This window comes from Heloderma suspectum, chromosome 2 (genome assembly GCF_057233095.1).
Source record: "Heloderma suspectum isolate Gila_16-S chromosome 2, 16-S_ref, whole genome shotgun sequence".
NCBI lineage: Eukaryota > Metazoa > Chordata > Lepidosauria > Squamata > Helodermatidae > Heloderma > Heloderma suspectum.
In genome coordinates this window covers 97322304-97341945 of record NC_139459.1, presented here as the reverse complement: position 1 = coordinate 97341945, position 19642 = coordinate 97322304, and the positions used below count along the sequence as shown (strand labels likewise).

The 19642-nt window shown below is 48.2% G+C and overlaps 1 protein-coding gene across 2 annotated transcripts in view; it reads right to left on the bottom strand.

Moving 5' to 3' along the window:
- LOC146352519 (guanine nucleotide-binding protein G(q) subunit alpha) overlaps positions 1-2575 on the bottom strand; it is a 122801-nt gene extending 120226 nt beyond the window's left edge. Inside the window, exon 1 of one of the 2 annotated variants that reach the window (XM_084834251.1) lies at positions 1608-2575. In XM_084834251.1, coding sequence (XP_084690377.1) covers positions 1608-1743 — 136 coding nt within the window. In that variant the 5' untranslated portion in view covers positions 1744-2575. Of the gene's footprint in view, positions 1-1002; positions 1075-1607 lie in introns of those variants that run through there. The other variant, XM_084834252.1, reaches the window with a different exon arrangement.
- Between the last annotated feature and the right edge of the window lie 17067 nt (positions 2576-19642).

Below are 19642 nucleotides of genomic sequence, written 5' to 3'. Positions count from 1 at the left end.
AAAATTTCCCCCAAAACCCACATCACTGATTGTGAGCCAATTTTAGTTTATTTTAAAACAAGCCAATCCCTAAATTGAATTACCACCTCTATATACAAGCTGAGAAAGGCTCCAATAACGCAACAAGCCATTCACATCTTTCACACACGGTAGCCAGTTTTAAAATACCATGCCTTCCCAACAAACAGTGCTGCAGACATTTTTCAGGCTGTTACTCCTAGTCATAACCTCTCCCTTGGCTACTGCTATGTACCCTAACGCACTATAAGAACTAGGGTGGTTGTTCCTGGAGTCTGTTTAAACAGAATTATAACATAATTTTTCCAATTAAAAACACACACCTACAATACACTTAAGAGCTGCCAGATGTCTTTATTTTAAAGGGTGGTTCGAATCCCTAAGCATAATATCACCACATAGTAGCCCAACGGATGTCCTTATTACAGGCATCCCTGGTATAAAGTCCACCTCCTTGTTCATTCTGATCTAGCAACCCGTAAGTATATGCTCCGTCTAGTGGGAAGATATGAGGGGACTGCAGTCATATTGTTCAGGTATAGGTGGGGCAGAACCAGGAATTTCCCCTTTTTATCTCAAAACAGGCTCTGTTCGGAGTGTCACTATTCTTTCTTTAATAGAAAAGCCTCAACTAGAGAGCAGGCAGAGAGGGAGGAATCACTCCAGCTTTCTTGAGGCGTGAGCGCACTCCGAACAATGCAGACGTTAAATCCTGTCACCATCAATCCTAGAAGGCAAGTCCTCCTTCTCATCTCTTCATTTCGCGTCAGTCTCGACAAATGCGCGTGGGGGGGGGGCGCAATTTCTCTCTCTCGCCGCCTTCGCACCCCCCAAAGCACGCATTTGCCATCCACCTCTGTCTGCCATCCCCCCTCCCTCTCGCTTTCACCCACCCTCTTCCCTTTTTCTCCATTTTCGGCAGGCGTCCGCTCCACACGAAGCCACCTACAGGAACCAGAAGCAGCCATTCGCTCCGCTATATACCTCTGTTCGCTTAGGAAGACACGACATAGGCAATATAACGAGAGGGCTGTGATGTCTATGGCAAGGGAGCCGTACACGCCACACGCCTGTCTCCACCCTCCATCCCTATCAGGATGGAGCTTGCAAATCCCCGCTGGAAAGAGAAAGAGAAGGAAGGGGGAGGGAACTCGGTTTGAACTGTCTCCTCCCTGACACCCCCACCCCGTCCTGGCACACACCTTCCCCACCCCCAACACCATCATGATCTGATTTCCTACAGCAGCGGCTGGCTTCTGCATATTGTCACAGTGTGCACAACCGTACAGAACAATAGTCCAAATATAACAGTACCCCCACCCCCGCGCGCGCTCACGCGCCATACACACACACGTCTTTGCACCAAGTGTAGGCACGCGCGCACACACGCACGCGCGCGCGCGCACACACACACACAAAGAGGATCGTTTCCTCTATGGCTACACGTCGATGGAAGATCTGCACGCCGCACATACGCGCCGCCGAACCCTTCAGTGCGGGAGGAAGAAGGAATGGAGGGAGCAGGAGGGGTGAACGTCCAGGGCCGCTGCCCGGGGATGGGGTGAAAGGCGCCGCCAGCCAAGACTTACCCAGCAGCAGTAGCTTGAGCTCTCGGCGGGCGTCCCGCTTGTCCCGGCGGAGCTGCCTCTCAATCTCGTCGTTGATCCGCCGGGCTTCCTTGGCTTCCTCACTCAGGCAGCACGCCATGATGGACTCCAGAGTCATTCTTCCTAACTGGTTCAGGCACAACCCCCACCCCCACCCCGAAAAGACGCACACCCCGAGCCACAAAGCCACGAACACAAGCGAGCCCTTGGGCTTCTTCGCTGGGAGCAGTACCCCGGCCACTCCCGGGGAGACAGCAAGGCGATGCGAGCCCGGGAGAGCCCTAGCTGCTAACACGCGGAGACGCGCAGGCACATCCACAACGTGCCCCCCCTTCTCCACCTCGGCCGCTAGCACAACCTTCCTCACCTACCCCCTCCCCAAGCCTGCCTCTTGATACACTCGCTGCTTCCAACTCCTCCTCTCTTTTCAATCATGCACCAAACAACAGGGAAACATCCACGCGGGGAGGAGAAGCAGCAAGAACGCTGCCCAGCAGAAAGCCGAGGCGCCCGCTTTGCAAACGCCCCCGCCCTTTTCTGGCCGCCCCCCACCCTTCCTCCGCTCCTGCAACGGCCGGTCTCGCCCTTCACGCGAGCCCCTCCAAGCTTCCTAAGCAGCGTGTCCCCTTCCCTTCTCCGGCTTGGGAAGCTAATTGCTGCCGAGCCTTCCCCGCCGCTCCCCCCACACGCGCATTTTCTTCGCCCTCTTCCCCACCCTGTGCTGCAAGCAGCCTAAGCCTGTCCACGCAAAAGGAGCGGGCGGAAAGGCTTCTCCCCTTGGTCCCGAGAAAGCTCTTGCTTGCTTTTAAGATCTCTTAGAAAGTAAACTTCCCCTGCCCGGAGGCTGGGGACGAAAAGGGCGGCTTCGTCTGCTGGTCTTCGAAGGCAGCGGCAGCAATAGTCAGGGAGGGACAGCTCTTCCTTTCTCGGTTCCGCCTTTCCCTTACTGTAAGAAACGGGGGTGGCTACCGGGGGGGGGGGGGAGAAGGGAGGGCGCCAGGGAGGCAGAGACTGGTGCATATACAATATGTAGCCAGACTGTCTTCAGCGGCTCGGCTCTCCGGGCGTGGTAAGGCAGAAATATGGCGGACCTTTTCTCTCGCTTTCTGCTCGGCGCGCACCCACCCCCGCCCCCCGAATCGAAATCCCAGGGAAAGAAACCTTCAGACCCACTGCGCTGGCTTTATGCTGCAACGCCGCCACGCACCAGCAACAACAGAGGAAGGAACAAGCCATCCCCCCCCCCCACTAAATGGCCGCAAGGAACGCTGTCTTAGATTATCATCATCACCATCATCACCCCTAAAAGGAAGGGCTTTTACTGTTCTCCCCCACCACCATCAAGGCTTTCTAACATTTCCACAGTATTACATTTTACGGCAAGCCTTCCTCTTATTTTTAGAAAGCTCGGCGACACTGTTGGGAGACAACAGGAATAGTCCCCAAGCGAAGCTGAGAAGGGGGTGGGGCGTGCGGACCCACTGCCTAAAAAATGCTACGTCCCAGGGTGGAGGCATACCAAGGAGGGAGCGTGCGTGCTTCTCCCTCGTCACCCAAGGCAAATTGAGATGCTTCTCTTACATGCTGGGCATAATGCTCATGGGCATAACATAAATAATGCCATTATATTTCAGGGGGTAAAACGGCAACTTATGTCATGTGCAGCATTCCACTTGCTAGGCGACAGAGTTTTACCCAGACGATTTGAGTATGTGCCATTTTCCCTCATCATGACTGTCGGTGAGGACCTCGGATTACTGTCAGTGCCGTAGGATTGCCAAGTATCCCGCTGGGGAAGGTGCTTCTTGGAAGGCAGAGGTCTGGCAAATGCAGCTCCTCTGACCGCAGTGCTAACATTCCTGCTTTCCTTTTCCACCAGCTGCCTGAGGAACTGGAATCCTGAAAGTGCCAGGAAGTAGGGGAGAGTCAATAGCTTGTTTGCTTATATGTATGAGAATAGGATTGCAGCCTGCCCTACCCCTTTATCTTTAACGGCAGGTTGATATGCAAAAATCAGGAGCGTTTTGCACAATGCTATCACTTGCCAATGTCTGCACATCGCCATTATGTTAAAGGCACAGCTACAAAGACTGGTTGAAGAGTTGGCCATTCTGAGAAACTGATTGATCTAGCTTCTTGCTACAGCAGACCCTGTGCAGCCCAATCCTATGCAAGTTGGCACATAGATCCTGTTGATTTCAATGGTGCTTAGTCCCAAGAAAATGAGTACAGCAGGGATAGGGAACCTGTGGCTTTCCTGATGTTGCTGGACTACTGCTTTCATCATTGCTGACCATTGGCCATGCTGGCTAGGGCTGATAGGAACTGAAGTCCAACAACTTCTGGAGGGCCTCAGGCTCCCAACTGATGGAGTACAGAATATCAGCCTTAAAGAAATGAACACCCCACGCACTTGAAAGTTAGCAGTTATATATTTTTTTAACATAGTGGTAGGCTGAAATCCACACCTTTGATCACATGAGACTAATAACCATGGAGTGGACTGAATGTGCTTGTCACTATGCAAAAGATATCATGTTGTACCAAACATTTAATAACCTTAATGTAATATTCTTGTTTTTTTTCTTCTGGGGTGTGTGTGTATCAGTCTCTGGTTGTGTAAGGCATCAGTAACATGAGATGAAAGCGTCTTCATTTATATTCCTTTGTCCCATATGCAGTACATTCCTGGCAACTCTTTCCTTAAATATAAAAGAACAATGATTAGGATTTCCAACCAGTATGAGTGTGCCTTTGACAGCAACTTAATGTGCAGACATTAGTGGATGATAATGTTTATCTCCTTGCTGTGAAAAGCTTCACTTACTGATTGTAGCAGCAAGCTACTGTAAAGACACAAGAGCAGGCAAGGACTGTTTTCCTCCAGTCAGCTGACAACCCTAATGCTTAGCTTGGTCCACAAAGGGAAGTGATATTTACAAACTGCTTTCTGTGATAAGGCCAAGAAGGCGTTTCCCTATGCATGGAACTCCTTCCTTGAACTTCTACATGGAGCTTCCCCTCTCAAACCCCAAATTTTGCATAGCCTTTGGTTTATGCCCTTATATTCACATTGTAATCCATTTTTTAACTGCATTGCCCACATCTGTCCCTCCCTATCCTTGCTTTTCTTTCCCTCCTCCTGTCATTTTCCTCACTGTCTATTTTAGATTGCAAGCTCCTTGAGGTAGGGACATGTCTATTTTCATCTATGTAATTCTTAGTTGCCATGTTCACCTATGGTGTTGAATAAATAATAATGATTAATAATATTAATTCCTGTTATTAAGATAGGAAATTAACAAGAGCGTTAAGCTCTTTCAGTGGATTCACATGAATGTGTTTTCACACAACGATGGCAACTATCATGTAATAGCTTGTTGTTGAGAAACAGCCTCACCATTTATGCCAAGACTGACTCTTTAGGGTCAGCTTGGGACTTCAGGGCCTCCATGACAACGATGGCGATATCTCCAATAATAACTAGCCAGATACGTGAGACAAGGCACACTCTGGATTTGTTTTTTTCCACTTCCCTGGAAGTGCTGTAAGACATTGTCTTTGGCCTGGCTTTCACTACCTTTGGGTAAGCCTAAGCCACTAACAAGGAACTCTAGTATATTCATTTTGCTGGATGTTTTCCTGTATTTTATATTTGTTATCTATTTTACAATATTGTTATTTATTCCAACTCTTCTAGACATGACAAGAACAGATGTAAATGTTTATGTTCCCTACACTTTCTTACCCTTTGCCCAACATTTCTGAATTGTTGGGCTTAGCATGTATATTGTGTATTATATAAACACATATTATAGGACATGTATTGCAGCTTAGAAAACATATCTGGTATACTGTGAATTCAAACATTCAGGCTCTGATCTTGCATAGATTAAGGACATCTTCCTAAGGATAAGGGACTGTGCTTCTGTATGGAGCATGCATACACACACATTTTTCAGATATACAGTATACCTATGTGTGGATTTGTCGATGAGAGCCTATTCTAGCATGTATTCCTGTAGGTCCTTCCTTAATACATATTACCTTTTAAGGAAGGGCTACATGAAATCAAGAAGGATAAGTGCAGATAGTGTATGTTAGGGAATCCTCAATTGCAGGAAGATGGAGAACACTCCGGGAGAGAGCGGAAGACAGGAAAGCCTGGCATGCTATGGTCCATGGGGTCACAAAGAGTCGGACACGACTGAACGACTGAACAGTACAGTAGTAAGGTAAGGGAAAAACAAGTGCTTAAAACACTTCCTAGTTGGTGCTGCTGTCACCACCACCTGCATTTGCCACTGGTAGCATGGAGACATATTTTACTGACTGCTGTAGGTGGAAGGGGGCTTGATTCCACATGTGCCCTTATTAAGGAGGCACCATATGGAACTAGCCCTCCTCAGAAGAGTCTTCCAGAATTTTTCTCTCCGCAATCATAAAGAGACTGAGGGTGGATTCAGATGAGCTTTCAGTTAACCTACAGATGCTATGATACTTTTATCAGTCGGTCCTCCTAACTGTGTTAGAGTCACTGCTCAGTTTTCCCATTCACTTTCTGCATAGATATGGTTTTTAACTGTGCTTCCACTATGACTTGTTTTAAAATACAGCATTCCTTTTTTAACCTTTTCCTAGGGATGTACGAAAGTCACTTACCTTGAACGAACTTTGATTCGCGGTGGGGGGGAGGCGCCGCGAATCCCGGCCGGCCGGGTCTGCAAATGGCGGCGGCCGTAGCCACCGCTGTTTGCATCCCTGCAGTCAGCCATGATAGGCTACGTAAATGTTTACATAGCCTATCATGGCTGAGTAAAAAAAAAATGCGCGTACGCAAATGGCGGCGCCCATGGGCGCCACCATTTGCGTTCCTTATTTTGGCACATCTAGTCTACGTAAATATTTACGTAGACTATGGCGAAAATAAGGGGAACGCAAATAGCGTAGCATTCCCCTTTTTTTCGCCGTAGTCTACATAAATGTTTACGTAGACTAGATGTGCCAAAATAAGGAATGCAAATGGCGGCGCCCATGGGCGCCGCCATTTGCGTACGCACGGTTGTTGTTGTTTTTTAACTCAGCCGTGATAGGCTACGTAAAGATTTACGTAGCCTATCACGGTATTTTTTAAAAATCTAGCCGTGATAGGCTACATAAATCTTTACGTAGCCTATCACTTTTTTTTTTTTTTTAACTTGGAAATGGCAGTGGTGGCAGCTGGTCGGAAGACCGGGCGCCGCCGCCAAACCGCCGCCGGAGCCGCCGCCACCAGGGAGATTCGCCCAAGGGTAAGTCCTATCTGTGGGGGGGCGGGGGGGCAGACCGTTTCGCCACCGATTTCGGAGGGCTGAATGCGCTGGCATTCGGCCTCCCCAAGATTCGTGGCGAAATTCTCTGACATCCCTACCTTTTCCTCATTTGGCGTACTTCGTTGGACCTGACTTACCAGTTCTGTGACTTAATTGAATTGTCAGCATCCAATACTGCCACGCCACCTCTGTTGGTTCTGTTGTGCTCGCAGGATCCACTCCTTGTGCGAGAATTAGCACTTGTGAAAGTAACCCCAGAAAGGAGCGGAAATGCTGGTTTCTGGAACAGGACTGGTCAGTGGATCTCCCTTCTGGATGCAGATTTCCGGATTTTCACTTGTTTCTGCTCGTTTCTGAATGGCTAGGTTCCTATGACCCTAGTGGTAGGTCCCACTAGCACAGGGGTAGTATTGGATTCTTCCCAATATACCCTGCTATTTCCTTTTCTCAGAATTTAAACTTTAGATTAGATTCTAAAGTTCTGTCATCTCATGATCACTTTCTTCAAAGTGCTTTCAACCCTCACATTTCTCATGAGCACTTCCATTAAATCCGGTCTGAACTGTAAGCATATTCTGCATTAGATTTTTATATACCACTCTATATCAAATTCAATAGGGGTGTGTGTGTGTGTGTGTGTGTGTGTGTAATATATGGCAGAATCCAACAGGGTGCTTATAGGCGTGTATAGCTCACTGTCATATGTGTGTGTGTGTATATATATATATGGCAGAATCCAACAGGGTGCTTATGCCCCTGCCACTTCCCACCTTGCAAGTGGCGCCCAACACTTACAGAACGGAGATTTAGCACTTCCAGGGGCCACTGGAAACAAGCGAAAACGCTCATTTCTGGAACAGGGCAGGTCAGCAGAGCTCATATAAGGGAGCTCCGCCAATGTGTTCCAATCCAGAAACAAGCGTTTCTGCTTGTTTCGGGTTTCCTCTGAGAAGCGATAAATCTCTGTTGTGCAAACAGTGAATCCTGCTTGCGCCACAGAATTGGTGGGACCCACCGCTTGTGTAACAGAATCCTCAGGGCGCAAGAGAATTGGCAGGGGTGTAAGTGCCCTGTTGGATTCTGCCCTTACATATAAACTTCCACTTGAAATATGTCAAGACATATTGTGCATGTATCACTTTCACTTTTACTGTCAGAATCACTGCGCTGTCTAATTTTGTGTGCACAATTTGATACTGTGACAAAATGGTCAATATCATATTCTTCAGACAGGAGATGGCAATACTTTCCCACAATCATCTTCTTATATCCAGGGCCACCTCTACCACGAAGCAGGATGAAGTGACCTGCTTCAGGTGGCACCATGAGGGAGAGATGGATGAATGCAGGAATTGAGGTTTGCAGTGAGACTTCATTTTAAGTGTTGGCCCCAAAGAGAGGTGCCATTTGAACTCTGCTTCAGGCAGCAAAATGTCTTGGGCCAGTAGTGCTGCTTATATCAAAGACCTGGTGTGGCCTGGTCAACCCACACTTTGGAAAAGTCCATTGAACCCCACTACTGCTGCTGGTATTCACAAAAGCTCCTCAGACTAGCATCCAGAAAGAGAACTACTTTGTGAGATTTATATATATTATTGGCCGATAGCGTAGAGGGGCTCCAAAGGTTAATATAGCGCGTAGTGATGGTAAATGAAAGATATGGTATGAAGCTTAATCAAACCAAAATGAAAGTGATGATTGTGAGTAAAGATTCTAACAGAAATCTCAGTTTATATGAAATGGGAAACTGTTACAAAGAGTAGACCTTAAAACCTATTTGGGAGTTACCCTAAATGAGAATTGGGACCATACTCATGAAATCGGAATTCACACTGAGAAAGCAAGAAGTGCCTTTAACTGCCTTAGGAAAGTTCTTTGTTGCTTCATGCTAAACCTTCATATTCAAACTTGCGTGCGAAAGTACTACATTTTCTCAATGCTGATGTATGGAGTGGAAGCCTGGACTCTCCCAGAAATTGCCTGTAAACACCTGGAAGCAGTCAAGCTATGGTGCTACTGTCATATGCTTAGAATATCTTGGACACATTGTGTAACAAATGACACCATAATGCAGAGAATGGGAAAGACCAAAGAAATTCAGAAATGTGTAAAAGAAAAGAAACTGTCATACTTCCATCATATAATGCGTAATGAAAAATACCAGCTTTATAACTCATAATGCAAGGCAAAGTGGAGGGAAAAGGAGGACCTGGATGATGTAGAATGTCATGGCTGCAGAATTTGAGACAGTGGACAGAAATGACATCTACTTTATTTCGAAAATAAACAGAAGTTTATGTGGGCCGGAGTGATCACGTCCAATGAGGATATGGCACAGAAAGAAGAAGAGATGGGATATATATATATACTCCTCCTTCCCAAGACATATGAATTATGCAAGATGGCTTATAATAATTAAAACCAAAACAGTAAAATCCAACAATATAATATAAATATAACGGAGACAGGAATGGCAGTTAGAATAAGTTTCCAATAAAATCGCTTCAACCTTGCAAATTAAAGGCCTGACAAAATAAGAACATCTTCCCAAGCTGGTGAAAGGCAATCAGAGAGGAGGTCATTCTCAGCGGACAAGCATTTACACAAAACTGGTGTGATTGCCAAGAATGCTCACCTGTCCTTGATCCCAACCAATCATGTCTCCACCATGGATGGGATTCAGAAAAGGGCTTCCCCACGTAATGAATGGGCAGGATGATATGGGAAGAGGCAGCCCGTTATGAGAAAATGTGGTTCTTTCCCATGAGTTGGGAATGGGCACTGATGGAAAACACAAATGCCAGAGCCAGGCCCAACATCAGCAGTTGGCACGGGCAGGCAGCTGCCAAGGCCCTACAGGCTCAGAAGGGCCCATCTGTCCCTGAGCGTGCAGCACCTGTCCCCATCCTCCTCCCTCCTGGCTGGCCCTAAGAAATTGTCATGGCTGAGTCTGCAGGTCCAGCGGCACTCTACTTTAAAGAGATTTTTAAAAAAGAACTTACATTTTGAGTAGCAGCAATTTGAAAAAGTAAGATGCTACGGGGGGGGGGCATGACCAATGAGAACACAGGGCAGTCTTTACATTGCCCCTTTCCCCACATTGACCAAGTCCTCCCACAAGTCAGCATCTGATTGGTTCAGATTGCTGCTACTCAAAAAGAAAGGTTAAAAAAAACCCTGAAAACTGCTTTGCTGGGTAGGTGCTGCAGTGATTTGCCAGCAGGGACAGCCGGGCCAGGTGAGGAAGAGGAGTAGAAGAAAGAGCAGGAGCTGCTGCTGCCACCAGGTAAATAAAAACCTTCAATGGAGGATGGGTGAGCAAGCAAGCAGTGTGTGTGGGTGGGGAGGCAGGCAGGTGGAGGACTTTGGTTAGCAGATGGGGGGTGCAGATGGGAGCTTCAGCAGGTGGGTGTGGGGCTTTGATTGGCAGACAGATTGGGTGGATGAGCAGGTGGGTGGGGCCTTCAGCGGTGGTGGGGGCTGGCAGCCCACTAGAGTCCAGTGTTGGCCCTTGCCAGAGCACAAGAAAACAATCTGATTCCAATTCTCTCTATATACATAATATTTATGTGCTGCTTTCCCACAAAAAATAATTCAAAATGGCCTATAGCATGCAAAATAAAACAAAAATTCAAAAACAAAAATTAAAACATCTTTTAAAAACAACAACCTAGTAACAACCAACAAATGATTGGGAATAGTTGCTTTTAATGAGCTATGCTGAGAGTGAGACCCATAAGTAGACAGGGCGTGAGGGCTGCAAAAAGGATTCATAGTGTCTCCAAGAAGTGGGGAGATTGTTCACAAGGGTCTCAAAAGTTCTGGAACTCTCCATCTAAGAACAGGCCTGTGCAGTTGTTTTCCAGTGCTGCATCATTCCAGCAATTTAGTGCTGTAATGTGAATCTGAAAGCATAGGAACCATACAGGAAGTGGCACTGAAGCAATAAGGTACTTTTTTTTTCTTTTTTACTGGAAGTCACTTGATTGCAGTGCTGGCTCTGACACATGGTTGCTCTCTTTCTGTGACATGGTGGGCTGGCAGGCAAAAGACCAGCAGAAGACCAGCAGCTAGAAAACCTGTATGATGTACTCTGAAAAGCGCAGCAGGTTCAACAAAATGTTGGGATCCACCCAGAGTAAGCTAATGACACTTAGGTCCCAATGGGAAAAGTCAGCCATGTCTGAATGAAATTCCATGGATTTTAATGGGAACCATGTTCATCTAACTTATTCTAAATTCAATCCAGAAAGTTTAGCCATGCCCAAATTGACAAAGATTTGAGCTGCAAGATTAACTACAAACTCATAACCATTCTTCCTTCCATTAAACGTTCAAAGAGGCATATTTCTGCTTAGTTGGCAATTATATCTACCTACAATTATTTCTAGCGCTCCTTTCAGTGTGGAACCGTCTCACCCTGGGCTTCTTCACACAGAGCTTTTATCCTGCTGTTGAGATTGGTTCTCAGGAAGGTTTGCGGGCCCTTTAGATGACATTGTCAACCTCCAGGGCGTCTCCCACACTAAATGGCCTTTATTCCATTTTTTTTTAAAGATCAGAGATAACGAGTTATCAAATTATAGCACTTGAATTCTGCTTGAGTTCCCTCAGAGAAGAGGAAAACCCACCATAAGAGGAGCTAGACCACAACACCATCTAGTGGCTGTATAATGAAACATATCGAAGACTCAGGTAAAGGGGGAAAGGAGCGGGGGGGAAGGAAGCATGTGTAAAGGGATTCTGTCGTGATCCTGAATTTAAATTGGAAGCAGAAAGCCCCATTTTAAATGTGGGATTTTAGGCTGGTGTAGAAATGCTCCTTATGTAAGGATGAGTTGGCTGACATGCATTCCACCATTATAATCTGAAATTGTTTGTGGGGGTGGGGACAGTAGGTTCTATGGTTTATATTGGGAAAATGGCTCAACAGAATGATCTGAAACTTGGCAGTGTAGGAGAGGTGGGTTAGAGGATGGCTTGTGCTTTGAGGTAAAAGGGACAAGAAATTGCTTATTTATAGGAATTTAAAGTTTGCCACCCCTTCATGGATCACTGCCTTGTTCTGGCGAAGGGGCTTGCGTAACTCAGTGAAGCCATAAGCTATGCTGTGCAGGGCCACCCAAGACGGACAGGTCATGGCAGAGAGTTCTGACAAAATGTGGTCCACTGGAGAAGGAAATGGCAAGCCACTCCAGTATTCTTGCCAAAAAAACCCATGGAACATATCACAAGGCTAAAAGATACGACGCCGGAAGATGAGCCCCTCAGGTCGGAAGTGTCCAATATACTACTGGGGAAGAGCAGAGGGAATTTCCAAGTAGTGCCAGAAAGAGTGAAGCGGCTGGGCCAAAGCCGAAAGGACACTCAGCTGTGGATGTGTCTGGTGGTGAAAAGAAAGTCCGATGCTGTAAAGAACAATATTGTTTAGGAACCTGGAATGTAAGATCAATGAATCAAGGTAAGCTAGAAGTGGTCAAACATGAGATGGCAAGATTGAACATTGACATCTTGGGAATCAGCGAACTAAAATGGACAGGCATGGGCAAATTTAATTCAGGTGACCATCATATCTACTACTGTGGGCAAGAATCCCTTAGAAGAAATGGAGTAGCACTCATAGTCAACAAAAGGGTGGGAAAAGCAGTACTGGGGTACAATCTTTAAAACCATAGAATAATCTCAGTACGAATCCAAGGCAAACCATTCAACATCACAGTAATTCAATTCTATGCTCCAACCACTGAGGCCGAAGAAGCTGAGGTTGATCGGTTCTGTGAAGACCTACAACACCTTCTAGAACTAACATCACAAAAAGATGTCCTCTGCATCATAGGGGATTGGAATGCTAAAGTAGGAAGTCAAGAAATCACCGGGATAACAGGCAAGCATGGCCTTGGTGTACAAAATGAAGCAGGATAAAGGCTAATAGAGTTTTGCCAAGAGAACATGCTGATCATAGCAAACACTCTTTTCCAACAGCACAAGAGGCGACTCTACACATGGACATCACCACATGGTCAATATCGAAATCAGATTGATTATGTCCTTTGCAGCCAAAGATGGAGAAGCTCTATACAGTCAGTAAAAACAAGACCTGGTGATGACTGTGGCTCAGTTCATGAGCTTCTTGTTACAAAATTTCGGCTTCAATTGAAGAATGTAGGGAAAACCACTAAACCATTCAGGTATGACCTAAATCATATCCCTTATGAATATACAGTGGAGGTGAGGAATAGATTTCAGGGATTAGACCTGATAGAGTGCCTGAGGAACTATGGGCAGAGGTCTATAACATTGTTCAGGAGGCAGCAACTCAATCCATCCCAAAGAAAAAGAAATGCAAGAAAGCAAAAGTGGCTGTCTGAGGAGGCTTTACCAGTAGCTGAGGAAAGGAGGGAAGCGAAAAACAAGGGAGAAAGGGGAAGATATATCCAACTGAATGCAGAGTTCCAGAGAATAGCAAGGAGAGACAAGAAGGCCTTCTTAAATGAACAATGCAAAGAAATCGAGGAAATAACAGAATGGGAAAGACTAGAGATCTCTTCAAGAAAATTGGAGATCTCAAGGGAGCGTTTTGTGCAAAGACGTGCATGATAAAGGACAAAGAAGGCAGGGACCTAACAGAAGCAGATGAGATTAAGAAGAGGTGGAAAGAACACACAGAAGAACTATACAGGAAAGATCTGAATGTCCCTGATAGCCATGATAGTGCGGTCACTGAACTTGAGCCGGACATCCTAGAAAGTGAAGTCAAGTGGGCCTTAGGAAGCATTAGTAACAACAAAGCTAGTGGAGATGACAGTATTCCAGCTGAGCTATTTAAAATCCTAAAAGATGATGCTGTTAAAGTGCTGCAGTCAATATGCCAACAAATTTGGAACACTCCACAGTGGCCACAAGACTGGAAAAGGTCAGTTTACATTCCAATTCCAAAGAAGGGCAACGCCAAAGAGTGTTCACACTACCGTACAATTGCGCTCATTTCACATGCCAGCAAGGTTATGCTCAAAATCCTACAAGCTAGGCTTCAGCAGTATGCGAACTGAGAACTACCGGAAGTACAAGCGGGGTTTCGAAGAGGCAGAGGAACTAGAGATCAAATTGCCAACTTTCGCTGGATCATGGAGAAAGCAAGAGAATCCAGAAAAACGTCTATTTCTGCTTCATTGACTATGCGAAAGCCTTTGATTGTGTGGATCACAACAAACTCTGGCAAATTCTTAAAGAGATGGGAGTACCAGACCACCTTACCTGTCTCCTGAGAAACCTGTACGAGGGTCAAGAAGCAACAGTAAGAATCAGGCATGGAACAACCAATTGGTTCAAAATTGGGAAAGGAGTACGACAAGGCTGCATATTGTCGCCCTGCTTATTTAACTTATATGCAGAGTACACCATGAGAAACGCTGGGCTGGATGAATCACAGGTCGGAATTAAGATTGCCGGGAGAATTATCAACAACCTCAGATAACGCAGACGATACCACCCTAATGGCAGAAAGCGAAGAGGATCTAAAGAGCCTCTTGTTGGGGGTGAAAGAGGAGAGTGCAAAAGCTGGTTTGAAACTCAACATTAAAAAAACGAAGATCATGGCATCTGGCCCCATCACTTCCTGGCATATGGAAGGGGAAGAAATGGAAGCAGTGACGGATTGTATTTTCTTGGGGTCCAAGATCACCGCAGACGGTGACTGTAGCCATGAAATTAAAAGACGCTTGCTCCTTGGGAGGAAAGCTATGGCCAATCTAGACAGCATAGTAAGAAGCAGAGACATCACCTTGCCGACAAAGGTCCGTCTAATCAAAGCTATGGTTTTCCCAGTAGTAACGTATGGCTGTGAGAGCTGGACTATAAGGAAGGCTGAGCGCCGAAGAATTGATGCTTTCGAACTGTGGTGCTGGAGAAGACTCTTATGAGTCCCCTGGACTGCAAAGAGATCAAATCAGTCAATCCTAAAGGAAATCAACCCTGACTGCTCATTGGAAGGACAGATACTGAAGCTGAAGCTCAAATATTTTGGCCACCTAATGAGAAGAGAAAACTCTCTGGAAAAGACCCTGATGCTGGGAAAGATTGAAGGCAAAAGGAGAAGGGGACGGCAGAGGATGAGATGGCTAGATAGCATCACTTATGCAATTAATATAGACTTGAGCACGCTCCGGGAGGGAGCGGAGGACAGGAAGGCCTGGCGTGCTATGGTCCATGGGTCACCAAGAGTCTATGGTCACGAAGAGTTGGACACGACTGAACAACAACAACAAAGTTTGCCAAGTGCCCACCAGCTGTTTGACAGGTGTTGCCTATTTTCCCCCCATAGACTTACATGGGGTTTTCTTTGTAGTAACATTTCTCCATTTGTACAGCATCTTTTGGAAAACAGTTTGTCATCTTAGGTAAAAAAGAAGGTGTACTATGTACTTTGCAACAGAAGTACAAAGAATTTGTAGGTTTTGAAAAAAGTGTGATTTTTTTATCATCCCATTTTAGCCTATGGAGTTTGATAAGCTCAAATTTGCAGGATGGAAGGGAGTATAGAATGGTGTGTGACTTCAGGCCTCTGGTGGAATGGCAGTATCTCAACTCTTTTTGACCCTGATGAGTCACTGTAGGGAGATTCTTTCTGAGAGGACTGGAAAGTAGAAGGAAAGTACTGAGGAGACTAAAGAAAGACCAGGAAAGAGAGCAGCAGTTGCATTCTGCCCTTCTCTAAGTTAACAATCAGTAGCTCCTTGACAACCATCTACCAGTAACTGAGGCCTACAATTACTTCTAAGTCCTGGTCTGCACAGATAGATCACTGATGAAGAGAGGGAGGAAATGGAAAAAGCTATGTTGGAATCCTTTGCAGGCTTATTCTGAAGTATGCCTTTATTTATTTTATTTATTTATTAAATTTATTAATCGCCCATCTGACTGGTCACCCAGCCACTCTGGGCGATGTACAACCCACCATAAAACAATTTAAAACAATAAAATTTTACCATAATTTTTTTTTTAAATACCCTAACCCACCCCAAATGCCTGCCTGAACAACCACATTTTTAATGCACGACGGAAGCTCATTAAAGAGGAGGCATGACGGAGTTCCCTAGGGAGGGAGTTCCACAGAGTGGGGGCCACCACAGAGAAGGCCCTCTCCCTCGTCCCCACCAGTCTAGCTGTCCTGGCTGATGGGACAGAGAGAAGGCCATCTGAGGCTGATCTTGTTAAGCGGCCTGTCTGGTGTTGCTGGAGGCCCTCCTTAAGATAGGCTGGGCCGGAACCATATAGGGTTTTAAAGGTCAAAACCAACACCTTGAATTTGGCCCGGAAAACAACTGGTAACCAGTGCAACTCCTTCAGCACTGGAGTGATGTGATCTCGCCGGCGGCTGCCTTTAATCAGGCGAGCCGCCACGTTCTGTACCAGCTGCAGCTTCCGAACCGTCTTCAAGGGTAACCCCACGTAGAGCGCATTACAGTAGTCTAAACGAGAGGAGACCAGGGCATGTACTATCGATGGGAGCAGATGGTCGGGAAGGAAGGGGCGCAGCCGCCGTATCAGATGGAGTTGATACAGCGCTGTCCGGCTCACAGCTGACACCTGAGCCTCCATGGACAGCTGGGAGTCCAAAATGACCCCCAGGCTGCGGACCTGGTCTTTCAAGGGTAGCCGTACCCCATTCAACACCAGGTCAACATCCCCCAGCCTCCTCTTGTCTCCCACCAAAAGTACCTCGGTCTTGTCAGGGTTCAGCTTATTCCTCCCCATCCAGCCACTCACTGTCTCCAGACATTTGGACAGGGATTCTACGGCCAACCTTGGTGAAGATTTGAATGAGAGGTAGAGCTGCGTGTCATCCGCATATTGATGACACTGCACCCCAAACCTCCTGATGATAGCCCCCAGCGGCTTCACATAGATGTTAAATAGCATCGGGGAGAGGATGGAACCCTGTGGCACCCCACAAGTAAGTGGCCACGGGTCCGAAACCTCCTCTCCCAGTGCTACCCTCTGGTACCTGCCGGAGAGGAAGGACCGGAACCACCGCAATACAGTGTCTCCAATGCCCAACCCCTCCAGGCGGTCCAGGAGGATACCGTGGTCAACGGTATCAAAAGCCGCTGAGAGGTCGAGGAGAACAAGGAAGGAGCATTCACCCCTATCCAGATCCCTCCTCATATCATCCACCAAGGCGACCAAGGCTGTTTCTGTCCCATGCCCAGGCCTGAAGCCTGACTGAAATGGGTCTAGATAATCAGTTTCTTCCAAGTGTGCCTTCAACTGCAAAGCCACCACCCGCTCAATCACCTTGCCCAAAAATGGCAGATTTGAGACTGGGCGAAAGTTGTTCAGAACTTGAGGATCCAAGGAGGGCTTCTTTAAGAGCAGTCTTATCACTGCCTCCTTGAGGGCTGATGGCATCACTCCCTCCTCAAGGGAGGCGTTCACCACCGCCTTGATCCCCTCACCCAGTCTCTCTCTGCAGCTCATAATGAGCCAAGATGGGCAAGGATCAAGTAAGCAGGTGGTCGGCCTTACAGATGAAAGCACCTTGTCCACTTCATCAGGAGGAAGAAGCTGGAACCGATCCCACAAAACCGGTTTGCCACAGGCCACCTCTTGCTCACTAACTGTATCCACAGCGTGCAGAGTAACACACCTAATCTGATCAATTTTATCTGCAAAGTGCCTTGCCAAAGCCTCACAGGAGGCCTTAGAATGCTCCAGTGGTTCCGGAGCCAAAGGACCGACCAGGCTCCGGACCACTTGGAACAGCCTCCTGGGGCAGCACTCTGCAGACGCGATGGAGGCAGCATAATATTCCTTTTTTGCTGCCTTCACCGCCACGTGATAGGCTGAAGATACAGCTCTAGCCCGTGTCTGATCGTCTTTGGAGCGAGACTTCCGCCACCAGCGCTCTAGCCGTCTCACCTCCTGTTTCAGAGCTCGTAACCGCGGATTGAACCATGGTGCAGTCCGAGCCCTGTTCAGGGGGAGAGGGCGTTTCGGAGCCACCCGATCTAATGCCCCAGTGATTGCGGCATTCCAGCCACCCACCAGGGTCTCGACCGAGTGGCCGTTGGCATGCCCCAGAGAATCCCCAAGCGCGTTCAGGAATCCATTTGGATCCATAAGACGCCTGGGGCGGACCATTTTAATGGGTCCTCCACCCCTGCGGAGGGGTTGTGGAACCGAGAAGTCCAACATCACCAGATAGTGATCTGACCATGACAAGGGGGTGGTGGATATACCCCCGACTTCCAGATCACTCCCCGCTTCTCCAGAAACAAACACAAGATCTAGTGCATGACCGGCTACATGGGTGGGCCCAGTTAGAATATGGTGCAGCTCCCAGGAGGCCATGGTCTCCATGAAGTCCCGAGGTGCTCCTGTGAGGATGGCCTCCGAATGTACGTTGAAGTCCCCCAACACCAGTAAGTTAGGGGACTGTACACGCACATCAGAGACCACCTCAGGCACCTCGGCCAGGCAGTCAGTCGTGCAGCGGGGTGGACGGTACACGAGCAGAATCCCCAGACTGCCCTTCGGGCCCAACCTCCAGTACATGCACTCAGCAACCTTGGTCTCCCGGAGAGGGGGCCTGGTGAAGACCAAGGACTCTCGGTAGATAACAGCCACTCCCCCTCCCCGATCCCCAGCCCTCGGCTGCTGTGCATACGAAAATCCAGCTGGACACATGGCTGCAAGGGTTGGAGCAGCAGCCTCGGCCAGCCAGGTCTCCCTAATACATGCCAGGTCTGCACCCTCATCCAGGATCATGTCATGGATGAGGGAGGTTTTCTGGGTAACAGACCTGGCATTGCAGAGCAGCAAACGAAGGCCAGAAGATGGGGTTACGCCTCCCCCAGCCATCCTTTGGCTCTGGACAGGCCCGGAGCAGGGGACAGATACTACGCATCTCTCCCTTGTTCCCCTTACCTGGCATGGCCTGCCCCTAGTGCTCTGCCAGCGCCTGCCGCCCAGCCTCGGTATGTTCTGGCCCCCAACACTCCCCCCACTGCCTCCATCAGGTGGACACACGCCCCCTCGCTCCTGCCTATCAGGCAGGCTACCCACCCCTAAAAACACAACAAAATCCCCCCCAACAAAATAAAACAAACAAACAAAACAATTAAAATCCCCTTAAAAATGCCAGGCAGGAGTCCACAGGGAAGGCCTGGTGGCGGTGGCGGCGGCGGCAGCAGGCCCAGCAGCAGCAAGCACACCTCTTCCCCAGTGGTGGTGGTGGTGGCGGCTTCTCCTGCAGGCCCTGGCTCTCCCAGGCCACCTCAGCCAGCCAGCTTATGTAGCCCCTCCAGGGAGGGGCAGGTGGAGCAGCACAGCTGGCTCGGTACCTGGGGGCCTGATCCTGCAGGGACTGGCGGTCTGCCAGGCAGAAGTCCACAGGGAAGGCCTGGTGGTGGTGGCAGCGGCAGCAGCAGGCTCAGTGGCAGCAAGCACGCCTCTTCCCCGGTGGTGGTGGTGGTAGCTTCTCCTGCAGGCCCTGGCTCTCCCAGGCCACCTCAGCCAGCCAGCTTATGTAGCCCCTCCAGGGAGGGGCAGGTGGAGCAGCACAGCTGGCTCGGTACCTGGGGGCCTGATCCTGCAGGGACTGGCGGTCTGCCAGGCAGAAGTCCACAGGGAAGGCCTGGTGGTGGTGGCAGCGGCGGCGGCAGCAGGCCCAGCGGCGGCAAGCACGCCTCTTCCCCGGTGGTGGTG